Source organism: Alligator sinensis, unplaced genomic scaffold (assembly GCF_000455745.1).
Source record: "Alligator sinensis unplaced genomic scaffold, ASM45574v1 scaffold1757_1, whole genome shotgun sequence".
Taxonomy (NCBI): domain Eukaryota; kingdom Metazoa; phylum Chordata; order Crocodylia; family Alligatoridae; genus Alligator; species Alligator sinensis.
The window spans coordinates 17,489-39,446 of NW_005843192.1; the positions used below are offsets into that span (position 1 = coordinate 17,489).

At 55.1% G+C, this 21,958-nt stretch overlaps 1 protein-coding gene across 1 annotated transcript in view; it reads right to left on the minus strand.

Annotated features, from left to right (window-relative positions):
- Positions 1-12,769: 12,769 nt before the first annotated feature.
- The window catches only part of OTOF (otoferlin), a 151,907-nt gene continuing 142,718 nt past the window's right edge, over positions 12,770-21,958 (minus strand). The window contains exons 38-46 of the mRNA XM_014526912.1: positions 20,757-20,927; positions 20,469-20,629; positions 20,009-20,151; positions 19,562-19,650; positions 17,716-17,814; positions 17,240-17,481; positions 16,171-16,346; positions 14,674-14,774; positions 12,770-12,950 (exon numbers count right to left, since the gene is read on the minus strand). Of these exons, the coding sequence (XP_014382398.1) occupies positions 12,770-12,950; positions 14,674-14,774; positions 16,171-16,346; positions 17,240-17,481; positions 17,716-17,814; positions 19,562-19,650; positions 20,009-20,151; positions 20,469-20,629; positions 20,757-20,927 (1,363 nt within the window). The remainder of the gene's footprint in view (positions 12,951-14,673; positions 14,775-16,170; positions 16,347-17,239; positions 17,482-17,715; positions 17,815-19,561; positions 19,651-20,008; positions 20,152-20,468; positions 20,630-20,756; positions 20,928-21,958) is intronic.

The window sequence follows — 21,958 nt, forward strand, 5'->3', positions numbered from 1 at the left end:
AGCCCCTGACTTGGGGAAGTGCCCCAAGTGCCTGTATTGGGTCTAGCACCCATTGGACGATCAGGCCTGTGTTTTCCAAGGTGCGCAGAGCCAGAAGTGAGTCCAGAGCCTTGGATGGTGGCAGCGGGAACCCCAGGCTAGCGTGTGTGCTCCAGGGAAGGGGTCAGCCGGACAGGAGGCACCCCAGGGAGGCACTCGGAGCCTGGAAGGTGGTCGGGAGCAGAGGAGGTGGGCGGCTCAACGCAGGAGCGCCCCCTACTGGCCCACCACAGAGTCCATTGCTCCTTGTCCTGTCATCTGCCCCCACTGAGACCAGCCCAGCTTCTTGCAGGTAGTTGAGGCGTATCACATTCATGGAAGAGCTTGGACAGCCACCGGTCGAGGCTGGTCAAGGTGTAGCAATGCCAATGGTGTATTATGGGCACGGCCCAGCGTGCTGGGCTCTGCTGGTCGCCACATGGGGCTCGGAGGGCATCTCCCCTCCCTCCTCCCAACCCTGCTGCTACACGTCAGGGGTTTTGTACGCTTTGCTCAAAGGCATTGGGTGTTGCTGCAGCAAGGTTAGAATCACAGAGACCACGACAGTAGTTTTCAAATACCTGGAGGGATGCCATCAAGAAGACAGAACATATATTTTCTCTCTTGTTGTGTAGCAAAACCCACTTTTTTCTTGTTAAAATATATATATATATATTCCCTCTCCTTCCCCAACTATTTCTGACTTTCTCTCTGCCTTCTCTATCCCTTATAAGTGATTACAAGTAATACTAGGTAAGCTAAGTTCCTGTACTCCCACATAGTAACAAGCCCCTTTTTATATTGTAAATAGTGTCCTAGGATGTTTTTGTAAATAGTGCTCCCGGACCGCAGCCTCTCCCCGCAGCCGAGGCTCTTTCCCGGTCCCCTGGCACCCGGAGCCTCTTTTTCAGCAGCCCCCCTCCAGCTCCCGGCACCCAGAGCTTGCACCCAGGCTCCCTGACCCAGCTCCCCCGCAGCCCCTCTGGTTCCCCCCAGTCCCAGTTTCCCTCTCCTCATGTACCTCTCAGCTCCCCCGTAGTCTCTTTGCTCCGGCTCTGGCTCCAACTCCGGCCCCAGTCTCTATGCTGGCATTGCTCCTTCGGTCTGCTGGCTTTCAGTTTTTCCCTTTGATCGATCAACACTAATTAACCTTAAGTTATCCCAAGCCCCAGTGACCTCAAGTAAACCCAGGGGCCACTTTAACCTTAAATAAGCCTATTCTCAAGTGACCCTAAGTAACTCCATGGTACACTGAGCTCAAGGGCCCCCCTGAGCTTGAGTAGCCCCAAGCCCCAGGGACCTCAAGTAACCCTGGGGCCCCCTAGTGCTAACACACAGCCACAAAGGTGTGTGTTTGTATATGTGTACATGTGTGTGTACTCATAGTGGTGTTTGTGTGTGTGTATAATTGTGCATCACACCCTCCTGTCTAATAGTGCAATGTTGAGAGCCCAAGTGTTGATCTGGCACGTGTCAAGTCAACAGTTGCAGAGATCAAGACACAGAGCAATGGCTTGAAGCTGCAGCAAAGTAAGCTTAGAAGATTGGATCTCAGGAAAAAATGTCTTTCCACGTAGAGCAGCGAGGTGCTGGACTTGATGCCCAGGGAAGCTGTGGACTCCCTGTCACTGAAGGTGTCAGGAAGAGGGTGGACATCCACTGGCCTGGGATGATCGGGTAACTGCAGCCGTGCTCTGATGTGGGGATGCCCAGGCTTCTGGGCTTTGCTGGTTGCCCGTTCCTCCCCTTTTTGCCATGTGTCAGGGTTTTTTTACACCTTCCTCAGAGGCATTAGCTGTTGGAAGCAAACCAGGCTGGGGATGTGGCTGGTTGTGCCAGTGACCCTGATGAGAGTAAACCTCCATTCCTGACTAAAGGGTCTTGCCCCTCTGTTCAGGGTCAGACCGATTGTCCCATTTGGGGGTCAAAAAGGAACTGGTCTGACTGGTAGGGACTGTGCAGGTTTTCGCTTTCCTCTGTAGCGGGAGGCACGGCCTCTTCCAGGATCTCTTGAACAACCTGTCCTAGGAGCAGGACGTTGGTTGCCGCTGTTCCCCTGCTTTCCCTGTGGCAGGTCTGGGTGTGATAGTTTCATAGTTTTAGGGTCGGAAGGGACCTAATAGATCTTCTAGCCCGACCCCCCGCCAGGGCGGGAGAACAACCCAAAAACACAAACAAAACCACTCACCCTAAAAACAAAAACGGGACTCAAATGAGTCCAGCCAGGTAGGTATCCAGCCTCTTCTTAAAGATCCCCAGGGTAGGGGCCAGCACCACCTCCCTTGGAAGTTGGTTCCAGCTCCTAGCCGCCCTGACTGTGAAGTAGTTTTTTCGGATGTCCAATCTGTACCTCCTCTCCATCAACTTGTGCCCATTATTCCTTGTTATGCCAGCAGGGGCTAGGGGAAACAGCGTCTCCCCCAAACCCTTCTGGTTCCCCCTAGTGAGTTTATAGACGGTCACCAGGTCCCCCCTCAGCCTTCTCTTGTGGAGGCTGAATAGGTTCAAGTCCCGCAGTCTCTCACTGTAGGGTCTGCCCTGTTGTCCCCGGATCATGCGGGTGGCCCTCCTCTGGACCCTCTCCATGTTGTCCACATCCCTCCTGAAATGGGGCGCACAGAACTGGACACAATACTCCATCTGCGGCCTGACCAGCGTCGCATAGAGGGGGAGGATCACCTCCCTGGCTCTACTCGAGATGCACCTGTGGATGCACGACAAGGTCCGGTTAGCCCTGCCAACCATGACCTCGCATTGTCGGCCCATGTTCATCTTGCAGTCAATAATGGCACCAAGATCCCTTTCCGCCTCCGTGCTCTCAAGTAGGGAGCTCCCCATCTTATAAGTGTGCTGCTGGTTCCTACTACCCAAGTGCAGCACCCTGCACTTGTCCGTATTGAAACACATCCTGTTCCTGTTTGCCCACCCCTGTAACCTATCCAGATCCTTCTGCAATCTCTCTCTCCCTGCTAGCGTGCTCACCTCCCCCCAAATTTTGGTGTCATCAGCGAATTTAAACAGGTTGCTTTCCACCCCAACATCAAGATCGCTGATGAAGACATTGAACAGCGCAGGGCCCAGGACCGAGCCCTGAGGGACTCCACTACCCACCTCCCCCCAAGTCGAATATGATCCATCCACCACCACCCTCTGAGTGCGACCCTTCAGCCAATCTGCAATCCATCTGACCGTGTAGGCATCTATGCCACAGTCGCCTAGTTTACTAATTAGGATGGGGTGAGAGACGGTGTCAAAGGCCTTGCTGAAGTCCAGAAAGACTACATCCACCGCGACACCTGCATCCATGGCCTTTGTGACCTGATCATAAAAGGCAATCAGGTTGGTCTGACATGATCTCCCCCTAATAAATCCATGCTGATTGCCCCTGAGCATCATCTCGGATGCCGGCCCATCACAAATGTGCTCCTTGATGATCTTCTCAAAGAGCTTCCCCAGGATTGAGGTAAGACTGACGGGCCTATAATTGCCCGGGTCCTCCCTTTTCCCTTTTTTGAAGATGGGGACCACATTAGCTACCTTCCAATCGTCTGGCACCTGGCCCAAGCACCACGATCGCTCGTAGAGCCGTGCCAGGGGCCCTGCAATAACCCCAGCCAGCTCCCTCAGCACCCTGGGGTGGAGAGCATCCGGACCCGCTGACTTGAACGCGTCCAGCCCCTCCAGAAGCTCTCTAACCCGGTCCTCCCCAACCTGAGGTCTGAAGGCGATCCCCTCGCGTCCGGCTTCTATCACAGCAGGGAAGTCCCGGTCCCTGCACAAGAAAACGGAGGTGAAGAATTGGTTAAAGAGGTCCGCTTTATCCTCTGACGCAACCACCAGATTGCCCCGCATATCCTGCAGGGGCCCCACATTACCCGGCGCCTTCTTCATCCTCCCAATATATTTGAAAAAGGACTTTTTGTTATCCTTAATCCTGGACGCTAATCCGAGCTCTATCTCCGCCTTGGCCTTCCTAACAGCCCGCCTGCAGGCCCGAGCAGAGGAGGTATACTCCTCTTTGGAGATTACACCCCCCTTCCACCGGGCGTACGCCACCCTTTTGGCAAGCAGGCATTCCCGGACACCCTTGGTGAGCCAGGGGGGCTTTTGGACACTCCTGCCCGCCTTGCTTCTTGTCGGGATGGACACCCCTTGGGCCCCGAGTATCGTTTCCTTAAGGAACGACCACTCCTCTTGGACGCTGAGTTCCTCTGCCCTCAAGGACCCCAGTTCCTCTCCCACTAATCTCCTCATCTCACTGAAGCTGGCCCTCCTGAAGTCTAGGGCCACCACCTTGCTGCGGGCCCTTGACACTCTACGCTGGATGGTGAATTCCAGCACGCGATGATGTCTTGTGTTGTGTCAGGGCTGGCAGTAGTTTTAGTAGGAGTTTAGATTATGGATTTGTCTGGGCTGAGTAGGACAGGGCTAGGAAGGAGCAAAGACATCCTCCACCCCTCCTTTTGAGCCTTGCCCAAAGGGCAGCCTGGACAGGAAGCTATTCTTGGGCTCACATACACACCATGATTTTTGCCCTTTCCTGTGCTGCAACTCCATGTCTGTTTGCACGAGTGGAATTTCCCACAGCTTTAAGTCTTTCTTGTTGTGCATTAAACTAAAACTCCTTGGACACAGTTTAGTTTGGCTTGCCAGGAATTAAAGTGTCACACCCATTGATTCATTGCGTGCAAACACAAAGGCACTCAAAGACGTGTAACGAGCCTCTTTGTCCACCAGACAGCACTGCAACTTTTTTCTAGTTCACCCCTTCAAATGCTTTTCCTTTTGAATTGCTTCCACTTTTTTTTCTTGTGTGGCTTCTTCTTTTCTTTTTTTTCTTGCTTGCCAGCTCCCTGCTTCCACAGCTTTGCGTCAGGGCATGGGCATGTGGTGGGTAGTGGGGTCCGGGCCATGGGGGCAGTGCTGGACCATCCCGCTTACTTCGTTTGAAAACCTAATGTGTGTAAACACAGATGTAACCATGGGGGACTGGTGCCACCTGCGTTGGGGGGGCACATGCTCCCCCAGCGGCCAGTCAGTGACCGGGGGGGGGGGGCCGGCCAAAGTGGAGGGGGGGCACTTCACTTAGTGCCCCCGCTTCCTGGCCAGCACTCGCAGGGTGGGCACTGGCGTTCCTGCCTGGCCCCCCTGCCTGCTGCCTGTCAGGGGGTGTACCAGCACTCTCAGGGGGTGCATGTGCACCCCCATGCACCCCCTATGCATCATCACTGGATGTGACGCTCCAAAATAAATATGTTTAAATTTTATAAACCTATTTAATTTAATGAGGATTAAAACCCATGGTGTGTACAAGCACCCCTGAGCCAGAAAAAGTGTGTACTGAACCCCACAATGCTGCAAACTGGCACAGGAAGCCAAAAGGAGAATTCCCAATTTTATACAGAAAACGTTGAGGGTAAGGGTCACAAGCCAAGGGGTTGGCAGAGATAAACAAATGCAAACATGAACATTAAAGTACATACACGTAACAGCTACGTAACAGGTAACAAGCAATAACGTTGCAGTATCTTCACTCAAAGAACCTGGTACTCTCCCAAACCAGGGGTGCCCCATACCAGCCTCTGCCTCCAGTCCTGAGAGCGCTCAACTGGTGTTCGCACATCCAAGTTCTGCGGCAACAATTCAATAGTCCTGCTGTCTTTCCTCCTCTGGAGTCTACAGCCATGCTATCCTCTGCCACTGTGTTCTGCTGCAGCTTCCTCCACTGTCACACATTTGTATTACAATTAATTTACACAATACTTTACAAGAGCAAGCCAGAGAAAGTGAAAAGGGCACTGCTCTAGAAGGAAGGCAGGGCCTGAGTTCAGGGCAATACCTAATGGTGCTTTTACATTTAATAGTCTTGGGATAAGAAGGACAGACTGTAGTAGCAGAGCTTAGGAGAAGGAGCAGGGCTAGGGTCAGAATGAAGGGTTGAAAAGGAGACAGGTGTGACAAGGCAGAGAACAGGGATGAGGAAAAGCATCTGGCAAACAGTAGAGATCGGACAAGGAGACCAAGGAGGAAGATGGGGAAAAAGAGGTAGCTGGGACAGAGAATGTGATTGCAGAGAGGAGGAGGAGATGGAAGTTGAAGTAGAAAGGCATGAAGGCCCCAAATGGGAACTGAAAATGACTGAATAAGTGGCTCTCAGAGCTGCTCTAATTAAAGCTTGCATGCTTCACCCTGGAGCACTTGTATAGATACCCTTCATTGTGAAGTACTAGGGAAAAGAGCGCATTTGCCTGAACTAAAGAGAACATGTTAAAGTGACGCCTCGTAAGTATTAGCCTATTTTAATGAGCATGAAAGCATCATGTAAAAAAAGTACTTTTTACTTAATGTGCTTTAAAACAAGCTAATGCATATTCATAGATTCATAGATGTTAGGGCCGGAAGGGACCTCAATAGATCTTCGAGTCCGACCCCCTGCATAGGCAGGAAAGAGTGCTGGGCTTAGATGACCCCAGCTAGATGCCTATTTAACCTCCTCTTGAAGACCCCCAGGGTAGGGGAGAGCACCACCTCCCTTGGGAGCCCGTTCCAGACCTTGGCCGCTCTAACCATGAAGAAGTTCCTCCTAATGTCCAGTCTAAATCTGCTCTCTGCTAGCTTGTGGCCATTATTTCTTGTTTCTTGTTACCCCCAGGGGCCTTGGTAAATAAACCCTCACCAATTCCCTTCTGTGCCCCCGTGATGAACTTATAGGCAGCCACAAGGTCGCCTCTCAACCTGCTCTTGCGGAGGCTGAAGAGGTCCAGGTGCCCTAGTCTCTCCTTGTAGGGCTTGGCCTGCAAGCACTTAACCATACGAGTGGCCCTTCTCTGGACCCTCTCCAGGTTATCCACATCCCTCTTGAAGTGCGGCGCCCAAAACGGGACGCAGTACGCCAACTGCTGTCTGACCAGTGCCCAATAGAGGGGCAGTGTCACCTCCTTGGATCTGTTTGTTATGCATCTGCTGGGAAGGAACAGGAGACAGGGGCTCTTCTTGCAGTTAGCTTTTCTGATGACTTTGTTACCCTAATGACTCATGTTCATCTTGGAGTCCACTAGGACTCCAAGATCCCTTTCCACTTCCGTGCCACCCAGCAGGTCATTCCCTAGGCTGTAGGTGTGCTGGACATTTTCCTCCCCAGGTGCAGCACTTTGCATTTCTCCTTGTTGAACTGCATTCTGTTGTTTTCTGCCCACTTGTCCAACCTGTCCAGGTCTGCTTGCAGCTGTTCCCTGCCCTCCGGCGTGTCCACTTCTCCCCATAGCTTTGTGTCATCTGCCAACTTGGACAGAGTACACTTCACTCCCTCGTCCAAGTCGCTGATGAAGGCATTGAAGAGTTTCGGTCCAAGGACCGAGCCCTGTGGGACCCCACTGCCCACACCCTTCCAGGTCGATACCGACCCATCCACCACGACTCTCTGGGTGCGACCCTCCAGCCAATTCGCCACCCACCGGACTGTGCAGTCATCCAAGTCACAGCCTCTTAACTTGTTCACCAGTATGGGGTGGGATACCGTATCGAAGGCCTTCCTGAAGTCTAAGTATACTACATCCACCCCTCCTCCTGTGTCCAGGCGTTTCATAACCTGGTCATAAAAAGAGACTAGATTGGTCAGGCATGATCTGCCTGCCACGAACCCGTGCTGGCTTCCCCTCAGCAGAATTTGTCCTGCCGGGCTCTCACATATATGAGCCTTAATAATCTTTTCAAAGATTTTGCCAAGGATGGAGGTGAGACTGACTGGCCTATAGTTGCCCGGGTCCTCCTTCCTCCCCTTCTTGAAAATAGGAACTACATTGGCCCTTTTCCAGTCCTCCAGGACCTGGCCCATGAACTGTGAGTGCTCAAATATTCCCGCCAGTGGCTCTGCAATGATGTCGGCCCGTGCCTTCAGCACCCTCGGATGGAGCTTGTCTGGGCCTGCCGACTTAGACACATCCAGTCTTTCCAAGTAACTCTGCAACATCTCAGGGTCAATGCTTGGTAGTCGGGCGCCCTGCTGTTGTCTCTCTACGATCCCATTGTGAGACTTGTCTTGCCCCTCATTTAGGAACACTGAGGCAAAGAACTCGTTGAGTTCAGCCTTGTTCCCCCGTCTGTCACTAATTGCTTTTGCCCATTCAGTAGCGGTCCTATTCCGCCCTGGGCCTTCCTTTTACTCCCTATATATCTGAAAAACAATTTTTTGTTATGCTTAACTTGGGATGCCATCCTCAATTCCATGGTAGCTTTGGCCTTTATTATTTGGCTTATTAAAGTGCATGTGTAAATGTGCCCTTGGGGTCCAGCCTCTGCTTCCAGAGTTATATCTTCCTTTTCTCTAAACATAATCTCTTGGAAAATGAATACACAGCTCTGGAAGCAGGGATCACATCTCAGGATCTGTCCCTCCTCATTCAATAGTGTTGTTCAGGCCTGGCCTTCCCACAAGAAGGGTCCAGAGGTGGGCAATGAAGATGGTTGAGGGCTTGGAAGGCAAGTCATATGAGGAGAGGCTGAAAGATCTGGGCATGTTCAGCTTGTGGGAAAGGCACTTAAGAGGGAACATGATAGAAGTCTGAAAACACTTGAAGGTCTACCAGAAAGAAAAAGGAAAGCACCTGCTATTTTGCAGAGAGGAGGATGTGGACCAATGGCTTGATGCTGCAGCAAAGTATAGATTGGACATGCAGAAAATCTGCAGTGGCAGAACAGGGAGGCAGTGGCAGAGATGCCAGGGAAGTGGTGGGGACTCTGCATTACTGGAGGTGTCAAGGAGAGGGTGGGCAGACACTGGCCGAGGATGATCTGAGTGCAGCGATGCCTGTGCAATACTATGAGGATTCTCCAGGCTTCTGGTCTCTGCTGGTTCATGCACGGGGGTGGGAGGGAATTCATGCCTTGCACCACCTGATTTCTGCTCCAGGGCCAGGGTGTTTTTAAGCCAAAGGCACAAGGTGTTGGTTGCAGCCCAGGCTGGGTATGGCGCATGGGGACGGGGACTGGGCTGTGCCAAAGGTCTTGCTGGAACCAATCCTGCAGGGTCCTGGCTAGAGGGTCTTGCCCTTCCGCTCAGTGAGACCGATTGCCATACTTAGGTTGAGGAAGGAATTATGTCCCCATGGTCAGATTGGCACAGACTGGAGGGTTGGGGTTTGTCTTCCTCTGTACTAAGGGATGTGGCCCTCTACCTGGGGGCTCTTGAGCACACATTAACACCCTTTTACAGAAGCAGGATGTTGGCAGCCACGGTCCCCCTGCTTTCCCTGGGGCAGGGGCAGGTGTGATGCCTGGTGCGGTGTCAGGTGGGACCGTATCATTTTGCTCAGAGGTTGGACACTGGATGTGTCTGGGCTGGTTTGCACAGGGCTGGTCCTGCCTGGGGCAAGGGTTGGGCCAGATGTGACCTCTGTAGCTCTCTTCTAGCCCCACTTCTCCAGGAGTCTGTGAGCTTCGAGCTAGGCCCTGAGGCCGGGACACAGTGGGGTGACCCTATTACTGATGCATGGTGCTGGTATCAGCCTGATGGGTCCGTCCATACCGAGCACAGAAACCCCTTCCCCACCTCTCCCCTTCTCCCCCCACCAGCAGGACCAGAAAACCACCTGCCTGGCCAATGCCCCAGGGCTGGAGGGCTGCAGGCCACCGGGTAACAGGATACGGCCCCAAATCCCTGAGGCTGCTACCATCACGTGACCATCCGCTGTCTGCCAAGGGGGCTGATTTCCACAGCACGTGGGCAGGACCAGCACCACAGGGCCAGGTGTCCACAGCTCAAAGCCCATAGCCCCATGAGCACTAATTATCCTCCTCATTAGCAGGCTTAGTAGTGGGGTCAGGGGCTTCTCCTCCACCCCCAGGGCAGGGCTCTGGGGTAGCTGCTTATGCCTTAGCTGCAATGTAGGGCTGGCAATTTTATTTGGCCCTGGGACCTGAGTCTGCACTCCCCTACCTCTGCCGGGTGCCGTAGCAGCCTTTCTGCTCCGTGGTGCATGCAGGGCAGGGAGCTGCTTGCAACAGCTTTGCTCGTGGGGCTGCCAGGCTCCAGGCCAGGGTAGAGACGTGGAGGGCCAGGGGAAGCCACTCTACCAGGACACTGTTGTGTGTGCTGGGAGTCCTGCATTGCCCATTGCAACCCAAGTTCAGGTGAGGGGTGGGCTGAGATACCCACATGCGTGCATGCACCCAGGGACACGCTGCCTTGGAGCTACAAGGCTGAGGGGCTCGCTGCCCAGCGGCAGGGTTGAATGCGGGTGCACGGGCTGGGAAGGGGCAGGAGACATGGGCTCTTCTTGCACTGGCAGGAGGTCACCCCATGGGAAGAGCTCCATGGAGCAGCCATTCACACCAGGGCGCAGCAGCCCCCAACACAGGTCCTAGTAGCTTAGCTCCCCCTCTGCCTGCTAGGAAAACCAGCATCAGCAACTCACATAGAGGGTGCAACTGGGGAGAGTTTGGGGCCTGGGTGGCTCCATCCATGCCCCTTCCCACCCCATCACAGGGGCTATTCCCTGGGGTGTGTCCGAGATGGCTGGGGGTGCAGGCCCTGGTCTCCAGCGCTGCCCTATGAGTGCAGCAACGACGTGGCGCGGCGGATGTGCTTTGTCCCTTGGCGAGCGATAAGCTGCTGCTTCTTCCCGCCCGGCGGCTGAGCCTGCAGTGCCCAGGGGCTGGCTCCAGCAACCTGCTGAGTCTCTCTTTGCTCTGCCCAACCATTAGCCTTTGACACCTGAGGGCAGCGGTGCATGTGATCTCCAGTGGACCCTCCCTCATGCCCTGTGGCCAGGCGGACCCTTGGCATCGATGGTGCCCCGCGCCCCCCCACTCTGTTGGGGGCACCCCTCACTCCTGCACCCATTTCTCTGCCCCCAGACCAGCCCAACCTCTACACCCCACGACAGCAATGTGCCCTGTGGCTGGTTTTTATTACACAACGGTTGTTTGCTGGTCGATCCATACAGCAGAGTCCAAAAGTCACATATTAACAGTGCAGAGAACACCCCCCGCCCACCCCACCCCACAATCACAGCCAGACGGGGGTCACGAGAGAGACCTGGACAGACCCGGCCAGGCCTTGGCGTGACCCCCAGAGAGTGCAGGGCCGGTGCATAGCCCCGCGGGAAGGAAACGCAAACCACATGCACTCAGAGTGGAGGGCACGGGATGGGGTAGGCAGTTCGCCCTGCTGCCCTCCCATGCTGGGAGAATGGGCCCTGGGGAACTCCACACCAGGCAGGCCCTCGTGGCACCACGGGCTCCCCCATGCTCCTGGCCTGGTCCTTGTGACTCCTTCCAAAAGCCCTTTGGTCATTACTTGCATGGCCTCATGGGTTCCCTGCTGGGCAGAGGCCCATTCCTGCAGCTGGCTGGGGCCACGGGGGACTGTGGACCGACCTCCTTGGCTGGAGGGACCCAGACCCAGAGAAGCATCACCCCAGAGTGGCCGAGCTGCAGCCAGTCGCCCGGTCCGAGCCACTGCCAACCCAGGCACCATCGCAGGTCTGCCCGTGTTTCCAGGCCAAGGTACACCTGTATCTGTTGCCAGTGGCTCCCTGAGGCTGGCACCATGTCTGCTGCCTGTGATCCTCCTAACACACGGGGATGTGCTACCTGTGGTCACACCCACGGGCAGCCACTGCCAAAGCAAGGCCCAGACTCATTCTCCCTGGAGGGAGCGGACTCATCTGTCCTGCCATAGCCAGATGCCTTGACCAGTTTGTCCCCACTTCTCACCTCCCCTTGTGCCGGCCTAGGGTCATTCCAGGTAGTGGGGGACATTGTGGGCACTGGGTGGCAGGCAGGAACCAGTGGGCATTGCTGTGCTGGGAGATTTCTTTAGCCGCAAACCCACTGATGCGGAGGAGGAGGTAGGTGTGGAGAGACCGTGCACCCAGGCCAGGGAGGGGATCCTCTCTCTGTCTCTTTGCCCATCACCGTGGCATCGAGGGGCTGCTCCATTGAGCGGCAGAAACTTTCTAAAAGATCCTTCCCATTCCCCCAGCATGGGAGAGCAGCTGGATGCTGGGAAGTGGGCAGGGAGGGTGGGCTGGGGGCTGCCTAGGAGGGTTTCTTTAAGTGACAGTTACAACGGCAACATCATACAAGCAAACCAGAAGAAGGGCCCCAGACGAAGGAGTGAGTCGTGCCCCTGGATCAGAGGGCAGAGGGGCAGCTCTGGGCTGGCAGCAGGGGATGGACCCGTGCCAGCCCAGAGAGCAGGGGGAGGAGAGAGGAAACCCCAGGTGTGCTCAGGGGTGAGGAGCTAGCGCTGGCAGCTCCAGGGGCTCAAGGAAAGGCTCTGGCCAAATGCAATCCTGCTACGGTGCCCATGGCGCTGGGATGAAAGCCCGGGGCCTGGTTCCAGGAGAAAACCCTTGCCCCCCTCTCTATCTCAGAGACGGGGTCATCCTTCCAGCGATTCCAGCGGCTCCTTTGGTTTGAATGTCTGGGGCGTGTCCCAGGGCTCTTGGCCAGGAGGGAGTCTCATGCTGGGGCATATGGGCCCTGTATGTACCAAACACAAAACACCACACAGAGCCAGTGTCCAATCCTTGCTGCCAGGCTGGCAATCCGGGCACCCACTGCTGGAGAGAAAGCTGCTGGGCTCCCATCCTGGCGGAGACACTACAAAGTCTCGGTGCCTGGAAGGTCGCCTCCGCTGACCCAAGGGAAGATGAAGCTTAGGAGGTCCATTTCTGCACCCTCCCCCTCCCTCCCCCCTGGCAGCAGCGGGACACAGGATGGTCCCATGGCCCAGTCCCTGGTGACCTCATGCCCCCAGAAGCTTCTTGACCATGTAGCCAGGCATGCTGTAGAGGAAGAGTCCCACCATGATGATGAGCAGCAAAGCCAGCACGATCTTGATGATAAGCCACTTGTAGCGGGTGCAGATGAGGTACTTGATGGACTTGAGCGGGTTGAGGAACCAGATGAAGGAGGTGTCGGGGCGGCTGTCCGGAGGCAGCGGCAGCAGGAAGGGACAAACAAAGCCAAGGTAAGTGGTGTTAGGATGGTGTCACACATCAACTTAACACTTATTAAAGGCATGTAGAACTCAAGCAGATGCATGTTTAAGTATTTTAGTCTGTGTTAGGTGCCCTCCTAGGGTGAAGTTACACGTGACACTTACATCACACTCAGGGCACTGAAAACATGAGCATCCACACATTGACACTCATTAGCTTGTGCTAACGAGCATTTGAAAGTGATGCCACTTAAGGCGAGGGTTAACTCGGGGCTGTGCTACCCAGCTCATGTTAGGATAACCTCACTCTGCTCCACAGAGATAAAACAAGCAATTTACAATCTTCCAGCATCCCACGACGCAATGCTCCTCTCCAGAGCAGGGACAGAGCCCAGGTGTCCTGGCTTCTAGCCACGTCCTTGCTCACCAGTCCTCTAGTAGCAAGTCAGGGCAGTACAAGCAAGAAATGGTATTAACCCTTCAAGTGTGACTGCTCCCAGCACTCCCTAACTTTAACACGGTTCCACACTGCGCAGGGGTAGCACAGGCTGAGTGCGACACGCAACATCACCCTATAGCACTGAAAAGTTGTTCCCTTTCAGGTGAGGGTTATCTCCTTGACCTGTACTAACTTCAGTAGGTCACCACATCCCGATGATTTGCAACTGCTGCGAGTGAATGCATAATAACGCCATTGGGAGCAGCAGCAGCAATGGCCGGAAAGTGCCTTGCTGACTAGCATTAACATCCTCAGCCCACCTCTGACCCCGCAGCAAGGAAGACATTCTCTCCCAAGGACATGACTTTAGTCTCATCCAGCTAATCAGGACCCACGTCCTCCTGCGCTGTACAGGGCAGGGCCGTGACCTACTCTATTGCCCTCATTTCCCCATCCCTTCTCCTTTGCTCTGAGGCTCGGTGGCTTTACACAGACCCAGCATGTCTGAGCCAAGCTGCCCACCCCTCCTTTGTCCAGAGGCTCCCCAACCCCTTCCACCTCCTAGCTGGCCACAGCTCTTCCTGGCATGTGCTGGCTCTGACCTCCTTGAACACCCGTGCTCTTTATCACCCCTCAGAGAATGAACCTCAAGCTTTGGTGCCCATAGGCAAAAGTGACCTCAAGACCCCAACTTGAATCCCTGGGTCTTGACCCAACCCATCCAGGACCACAGCTGGGACCCATGTGTGTCAGCACCAAGTCCAGGAGGAAGAAGAGGAGGAGGCAGAAGTACCACGAGTGAAAGGAGAGGTGCCCTCAGGCCCCGAGAATCTTCTTGACCAGGTAGCCCGGCATGGAGTAGAAGAAGAGGCCAACCATCAGGAGCAGCAGAGCAAGGAGGAGGATTTTGAGAAGAAGCCAGCGGTACGTGTGCCAGAGGAAGTAGCGGATGGACTTGAGGGGGTTCAGGAACCAGATGAAGCTGGTGTCCGGCCGGCTGAGGACGGGGATGGGGATAGGAGGGCAGAGCGGCCGGAGGGAGGGAGAGAAAAGCAGAGAGACAGAGAGAGAGAGAGAGAGCAAGGGGGAAGAAGGAATGATAGACAAGACAGAGACCTTTCAATAGAAGTAAATCCCAGGGCTACCCCCACCAAAGACCCAACCTCAATGCCCTCCAGCCTCCTACCCAGACTTCACCCCTGGCATGCAGCCCGCACCCCGACCAGAGTCTCAGCTTCCCTTCCGTTAACCCTCGCCCCATGGCACTCACTTGGGCTTTTCCAGTGGGTCGGGCTCATTGCGTGCCAGCCCCGCAGGGGATTTCTCTGCCTCCTCAGCTGTCAGCAGGTGCAGCTCAGCCTCCACCTTCCCCTGCAGGGAGCACAGAGGGGGAATGAGATCTTGCCACCCCAGGCTGAGAGCTCTAAGGGAGCAAGGGGCAGGGGCACCCTGGTCCAGAGCCTGGCGAAGCCCTCAGCACAGGGCCTCAGCGGTGCTGGGTTCCCCATATATGCTGTGCCCTTCAGTGCATCTAATCAGCTCCCCACATGCTCCCAGTATCCTCAGCACTAGGAAATGGGCCAATGGGCTGGAGCAGTGGAGGAACGGTGCCTGGCAAAGCAGCATGGATAATACATGAGCTGACACCAACTCTGTGCAGGTCTGAGGTCTCCTGGGATTCCCTGCCCGTCTCCACGTGGCTCCATGGGGACCAGCAGCCTCTGAAGCAGGGTGGTGCAATGGCACCAGGGGAACAGGAGGGCCCCCAGCAGGAGTTAGGCTTCTGGTGTGAGACACATTGGCTTCTGCCATGTTCCCCTATCGCAGCCCTGGGCTCCTGCCCCTGGTGCTGCTGGTGCCCCTCACTCCCAACCTGCAGCCCCATTGCTGCCCCATCCCTGGGCTCTCTACATGCCCCTACCCAGGGGTCGTGGGCAGAGGCAGACCTAGGATTTTGAAAAGGGGGGTGCAAATATCTATGTGCATCAACACATATTTTTCTCCTGTTAAAGAGAAATTAGAAGCGTTGCTAATCTGGTCAGTGCCTAGTACTATATTATTTGGGTTAAGACCAAAAACTAATATAACTTTATTGGAGGGTCACTAATTTCCAGCTAGATTATATATTAACTGGAAAAACACAACAAATTAGGCAAAAAATAGTCAAAAGATCTTTTGTCGTTATTCCTGTAGTCGTTATAATGAAATGTCCATCTCTCATTCAGATCAGGAAAACAAAATTTAGCCTCTTTGAGAGACTTGACAGTGCCTCCAGTACTTCACTATCAGTCATTGGTATGCCTGAGTTAACATGACCACACTTTACTTATAATGTGTAATTAACTGGCAAATCACACAAAGGTTAAGGTTTTTAGGTAAAGCCAGAAACAACCTGCAAGGCTGTGAAACAGGTAAGAGTTATTACCAGGCATGGCTACCAGACAGCAGAATTGCAGAAGAAAGGGTAGCTTGATCAGTGGAAGATCAAGACCAGTAAGAGGGACAACCGGGCATTAATATCTATGGAATGAAAAGAGATTAGCAGGAATCAGGGAGACAACAATAAGCCATGAAGTCATGTGACTCCCTCAGCACTGTCTGAATAGAAATGTTGTTCCCTCTTCTGGGAAGTTGGTTTTAAACTTTGGCTGGAGCAGGAATCAAAGGGGGTGGAACTGCATCACTGCAGCCCCTGGCTTCACCCCTGCCACTGGGCATGGCCCAGCTCCCTCAGTCAACCAGTGTCCCCACACTGTGAGGTCCTCACCGTGACCTCCATCTCATCATCCTCGTTCCGGGCGATGAATGGCCACCAGCCCTTTACCCGCTTCTGCTTGAAGATGGAGAACATGGGCAGGTCGGTCTCTGTCACCATCTCCAGGGTACACTGCTTGGCCGTCTTAGCACCCCGCGGGAACCGGTTGAGGTCCAGCTCGATGGCGCCTGGTGAGGGAGGGGGTGGTGACTCCCAGCCCCTGCACCCCAGTGATGCCCAGGCAGGCACTGCACAGCTGGTGCTGGGGTGGGGCAGCGCCCCAGCTGTGTGGTACCATCCTGTCTGGCACCTTGCACCTTCCCCAGAACCTTCCCATCCCTTGCTCTGCCCCTTGTTTTGTATTCATAGATCATAGTTTTGCGTAACAGATGAGTTACTTCTCTGGTGCCCTCTTGTTCCCCTCTTCCCCTGGTAAGTCCTACATTTAGGCCCCTCCTCTCCTCTGGTTTTGGGTCAGGATTGACTGTGTCATCTTAGTTTTGCTAAGAGGTTACACAGTGGGTTTGTCTAGGATGGTTTGGACAAGGATAATCCTGCTTCAGGCAGGGGGTTGGACTAGATGTGATCTCTGGATCTCCCCACTTCTCTATGAGTCTATAAACCCTGCTACACATTGCACATAATACACAATTTACTGGCAAATTACATAATAAATTTAGACTGGCCATACATGCCAAGTATGACTAGCCTGAAGTGCCAACTCATTATCGTACCATTAACCGGTGAGTCACGCAATAAATTTAAACCGGCCGCATGTGCAGAGTAATTGTCACACCATGAAAATGGCTGTCCAGCTACAAAGTCACTGCTTGAACATATGTAGCAGCTTGACCACTAGTTTCTATCCGGCTTTCATTTGAATGTGCAACAGGGCTCTAAGGCTACGACTTGCCCCAGCCTTATTTCAGGACTCATCCCACTCCCTCCAGTCTCATGTCCCTGGTGACAACAGCTCGGAGCAGACCCCCAGGGCATGGTGGAACTAACCCCTCTCACCAAACTTTCTGTGAGGCACCCGAACCCCAACCCAGGCTGGGCGAGCTCCACATCCCGCACGCACCAAGGAAGTCGTCAGCGGAGAAGTGGTCGGCATCCCAGACCTGCAGGGTGAGACGTGCAGGGATCTTGTACTCAGTCTCATCCCAGGAGAACATGGACTCCTTCTTGGAGATGACAATCTTCTCCTCAGCCATCAGGTAGTCAAATGGGAAGATGTAGCGCCAGTTGAAGTTGCCCTCACCCGTCAGTGAGTGGTAGTGGACGTCTGTGTCCTGCTTGTCTTCCTGCTGGCCTTTCAGCCACCTGGAGAGACCGCAGAGAAGGAGCCCATTACTGGGAGCAAAGGGAGCTACGTGGACACGGGTAGGAGACCACACAACGAGGCAACACAAAAAGCCCAGACTTCTTGGTGTTCATCCCATTCCCCACACTGGGATTGTGGCCTTCAAACCACATCACCTCCTTCAAGCCCGAGCGTGGCCATGTCCCTTGCCAGGGAGCTCCCATGCCCTTGGCCGGTTCCCCAAGCCGACGCACCCTCGCACAAAGATGTCGCTGCTTTTCTCCCCGGTGAAATAATCATCATCTTCCAGGACGACCTCGTCCGTGTTCCACACGATGACTCTCAGCTCGTATCTGGTGGGGAGGAAGGGAGACGAGGAGGTGAGGAAAGGCTTAGGGCAGGGAGAGGGAAGGAAACAGGGAGGCAGATTCTGCAGCAGTTACACACGGTGATTGCTACGGAACAATCTACCCCAAAATTTGTCCCGTCGTGAGAAGTGGACACATGACAGCTCTTTTGCATGGAGAGAGTCCAGAGGTGGGCAACAAAGATGATCACGGGCTTGGAAAGCAAGTCCAACAAGGAGAGGCTGAAGGAGCTGGGCACATTCAGCCTGCAGAAAGACGCATAAGAGGGGACAGGGCAGCAGTCTGCAAATACCTGACAGGCTGCCATAAAAAAAGAGGGAAAGCACCTTTTCTCTCTCGCTGCAGAGAGGAGGAGGTAGACCAATGGCTGTAAGCTGCAGCAAAGTCAGTTTAGATTAAATAGATGGAAAAACTGCTTTACTGTTAGAGCAGGGAGGCAGTGGAATAGATGCTTAAGGAAGGGGCGGACTCTCCATCGCGGAAGGTGTTCAAGGAGAGGTTGCGCAGCCACTGCCAGGGGTGATCTGGGTGTAGCAATGCATGTGCTCTACTGTGGGGATTACCAAGGCGTCTGGGCTGTGCTGTTTGCCCCCTCTCTCCTTTTCTGCTATAAGTGTCAGGGTATTGCTAAGTCTTCCCAGAGGCGCTGGGTGCTGGCTGCAGCCCAGGTTGGGGATGGCGATCGGGCTGTGCCAATGCTCCTGCTGGGACCAAAGCCGGAGGGTCCTGGCTAGAGGGTCTTGCTCTTCGGCTCAGGGTCAGACCAATGCCACATTTGGGGTCAGGAAGTAATTTTACCCCATGGTCAGACTGGTGTGGACTGGCGGGGTGTTGCCTTCCTCAGTAGCTGGGGCATGGCCTCTGTCTGGGACGTCTGGAGCATGTATTGACTACTTTTTACAGAAGCAGGACGTTGGCAGCTGTGGTCCCTCTGCTTTCCCTGTGGCAGGCTCGGGTGTTAGGTCTGTGTCGTGTCACGTTTGACGGTAGTCTAGATTGTGGTTTGTCTGGGCTGGGCTGGACAGGACTGACCCTGCCTCAGGCAGGAGGTTGGACTAGATGTGAGCTCTGGAGATCCCTTTCAGCCCTATTTCTCTATGACTATGACCACAACCACGACCATGACCATGACCACCATCTGCACTGGGTGACCTTGCCACTCAATACACAGCGTGCCGATAGCTCAAATGGGTACCTAGATGATACTGGGTAGGGAAGAGTGGCCACATGAAAGGTACCCCAGGGTAAGGTTACTACACCCTCACGGCTGGAAAGGTTCAGCCCTGGCTCCTGGGACACTGCCGAGTGGGGTTTCCCTGCTGCCCTCCTCGCTGCACCCCAGATGATCCCAGCTTATTGTTCTCTCTACCACTGGGCTGAACGCAGTTCCTGAGGCTTCAGCACTGACAACACATCAGCAACACCTGGTACAAGGACAGCAATGATGACACCAGGTCACAGGCACAACGAGCCTGCCAGGCCACCATTCAAGCTGGGCACCTACAGGTAGGATGTATCTGCTGCAGTTACGTCACTGAGGGCAGGGGAGAGGAGGGGAGGCCAGTCCCTGCCCCGGGGTGCATTATAGAGCTGAGCACAAATGGGATGATTTGCTAGGAACCCAACTAAGCTTTCTGGGGCAGAGGCAGGATGGGGGGGTAGGATGGGGGTGGAAGTGGGTTCAGCCCATGACAAGGCTACCCCTTGCAGGCCGTGACCGATGGGCTCTTACTTCTTTGGCTTCCTGGGCGAGATGTCGATGGCCGTGCCTGGCGCCGGCATGTCCATCGGGAACATGTCCACCCACATCTCCAGCCGGCCCTGCAATGGCAGGAAGACCCGGTCAGCTTGCTTCCTCCACCAGGCTCCCTGCCCAGTACTCCCAGCAGACACTTCCTTGGATCCCACTGCTAACACCAAATGAAACAGCTTCAAGGAGCTTGGACCAGGGGATGGGGCCTTGGCTCCACCTCACCTCCCAGGGGCAAAGAGCATCTTCCACCCATGGAGTAGCTAAGGGGAAACAGGGCAGGGGGAGGATGAGGAGGGGCCCTGGAGGTATGTGGGCATGGAGCAGGGGGCAAATGGAAGGGGATTAGGAGCTAGAAGCACGTGTGCATGGGGCACAGCCCAGTGAATGGGAGTGCAGAGCTGCAAGCGTGGGATGGGGGAGCATCACCTGCTCGATGCCAGGCTTGTCGGGGTTGAGCAGTGGCCGCGTCTCCACATGCTCAGGCACCAAGCGGCAGCCCACGCGCGGGATGTCCTCCCAGTGGTGCAGGACCATCAGCCCCAGATGTTCATCCGTCTTCTTCTTCTGGCCTGCAGGGGCAGAGCGGAGGGGGTGGGTTGGCATGCACGCAAGCCCCACAGGGGTTTTTGCCCCAGACTCCCAGCATAGGGACACAGAGACGCAGCGAGTGCCATCTCCGCACCCCCTCGGGCGCTGCAATCTCCCAGCTCTGAGGGGTGGAAAACCCCTTTCCTCTCCACCCTTCTCATACCCACGCGGCCCCAAGCCTGGACCCAGCGCCGCTGTAATACAATAGAGGTCTGCGGCATGGCAGGGAGCTAGGGAGGCATGGTGGGGCGTGGGGCTGCGCATCCTGCCCTGCCTTACTCTGCCACCCATCACTCACCATTTTCATCCTCGATCTCGGTGGGGCCAGTGAAGACACGATTGGCCACCTTCACCCGTCCGCTGGGCCCGAAGTGGGGCCCATCCACCTTGCCCTCCTTGCACAGCTTGGACAGGATCTGCGTGGGCTTCATGGGGTCTCGCCAGATGTTGTAGCCATGGCTGCAAGCAAAGGGCAGGGGTCAGCTGGTGGGGGTCCAGCCCTACAGTGACCCCTTCCCCATTCCCCCCAGGCTGGGCTGCCAGCACAGGGCCAGGCATCGTTCCCAGTGGGGTGGGGGGTCCTTACATGGCATAGTTCTGGGAGATGCCGCAGGTGGCCCGGTGCTTGCTGTAGTAGCGGTTCTCCAGGTCGATCTTGGTCTCCCCGATAAGGTCGTCGGTGCCCACTAGGTCCCAGTCGTACACTGCTATTGTCAGCATGGACTCCATGGGGAAGGTGGCCTCGATGTCGAACGACCTGGGCACAGGGGCAAGGGGAGGTCAGCTCGGGCTCCGACCCATGGTCCATGATGGGTGGCAGTGCCAGGGTGGGCTCCAGACACCAGACTGGTCAGGCTGCTGGTCTGCCAGCCCTTGTTGCCTTATTGCCACGGCTATGGAGCATCCTGTGGCCGACACAGGTGGGGTGATGCTCTCTGATGTACCTGCAGCATCTTGGCGGGCTCTGCTTTGATCCACCCATGTGTGCTAGAGCAAGCAGCTCCAGGAAATGGGCCCAGGGGTGGAGCAACTAATGGGGAGCACTGGGAGGGTCCCATGTCCCCTCAGGGAGCAAATGCTGTCATCCAGGTCTGGTGCGCCCAAGACAGCTCTGCTCCCTGCCATTGCCCCGTTGCCTCCAAAACAGAGAACAGTTCTCTTCGTGACAAGGTTGAGAGGGACCCCCAAGCCCTTGAGCCAAAAATCACAGCTTCAAACCCAGACCCCAGAGACAGGGAGCAAGCCCTGAGACACCAGGAGTGCTCTCCATTGGTGATGGGCTCTCCATCCCTGGGGGTGTCAAGGAGAGGGGGGACAGACACCGCTGGGGGGTGATCTAGGTGCAGCGATGCCTGTGCTCTGCTGTGGGGATCTGGGTTCTGCTGGTTGCCCCCTCCCCTTTCTTCTGCTTGTGTCAGGGGGTTTTGAAGCCTTCCTCCCAGGCGCCGGGAGCTGGCTGCAGCCCAGGCTGGGGATGGGGACTGGGCTGTGCCAATGCTCCTGCTGGGACCTGGAGGCCCCTGGAGAGGGTCTTGCTTCTCTGCTCATGGTCAGACCGATCATTGCATTTGGGGTCAGGAAGGAATTTCCCCCCCCGGTCAGACTGGTACAGACTGGGGGTTTGCCTTCCTTTGTAGTGGGGGCACGGCCTCTGCTTGGGATCTCTTGAGTGTACATAGAAGCAAACCTACTCCATTCTGGAAAGGACCTCTTGACTCATGAAGCCCTGAATTAATAGGCAACCATTTATCCAAAGAGTCCCAACCATGATGTCCTCAAACTCCTCAT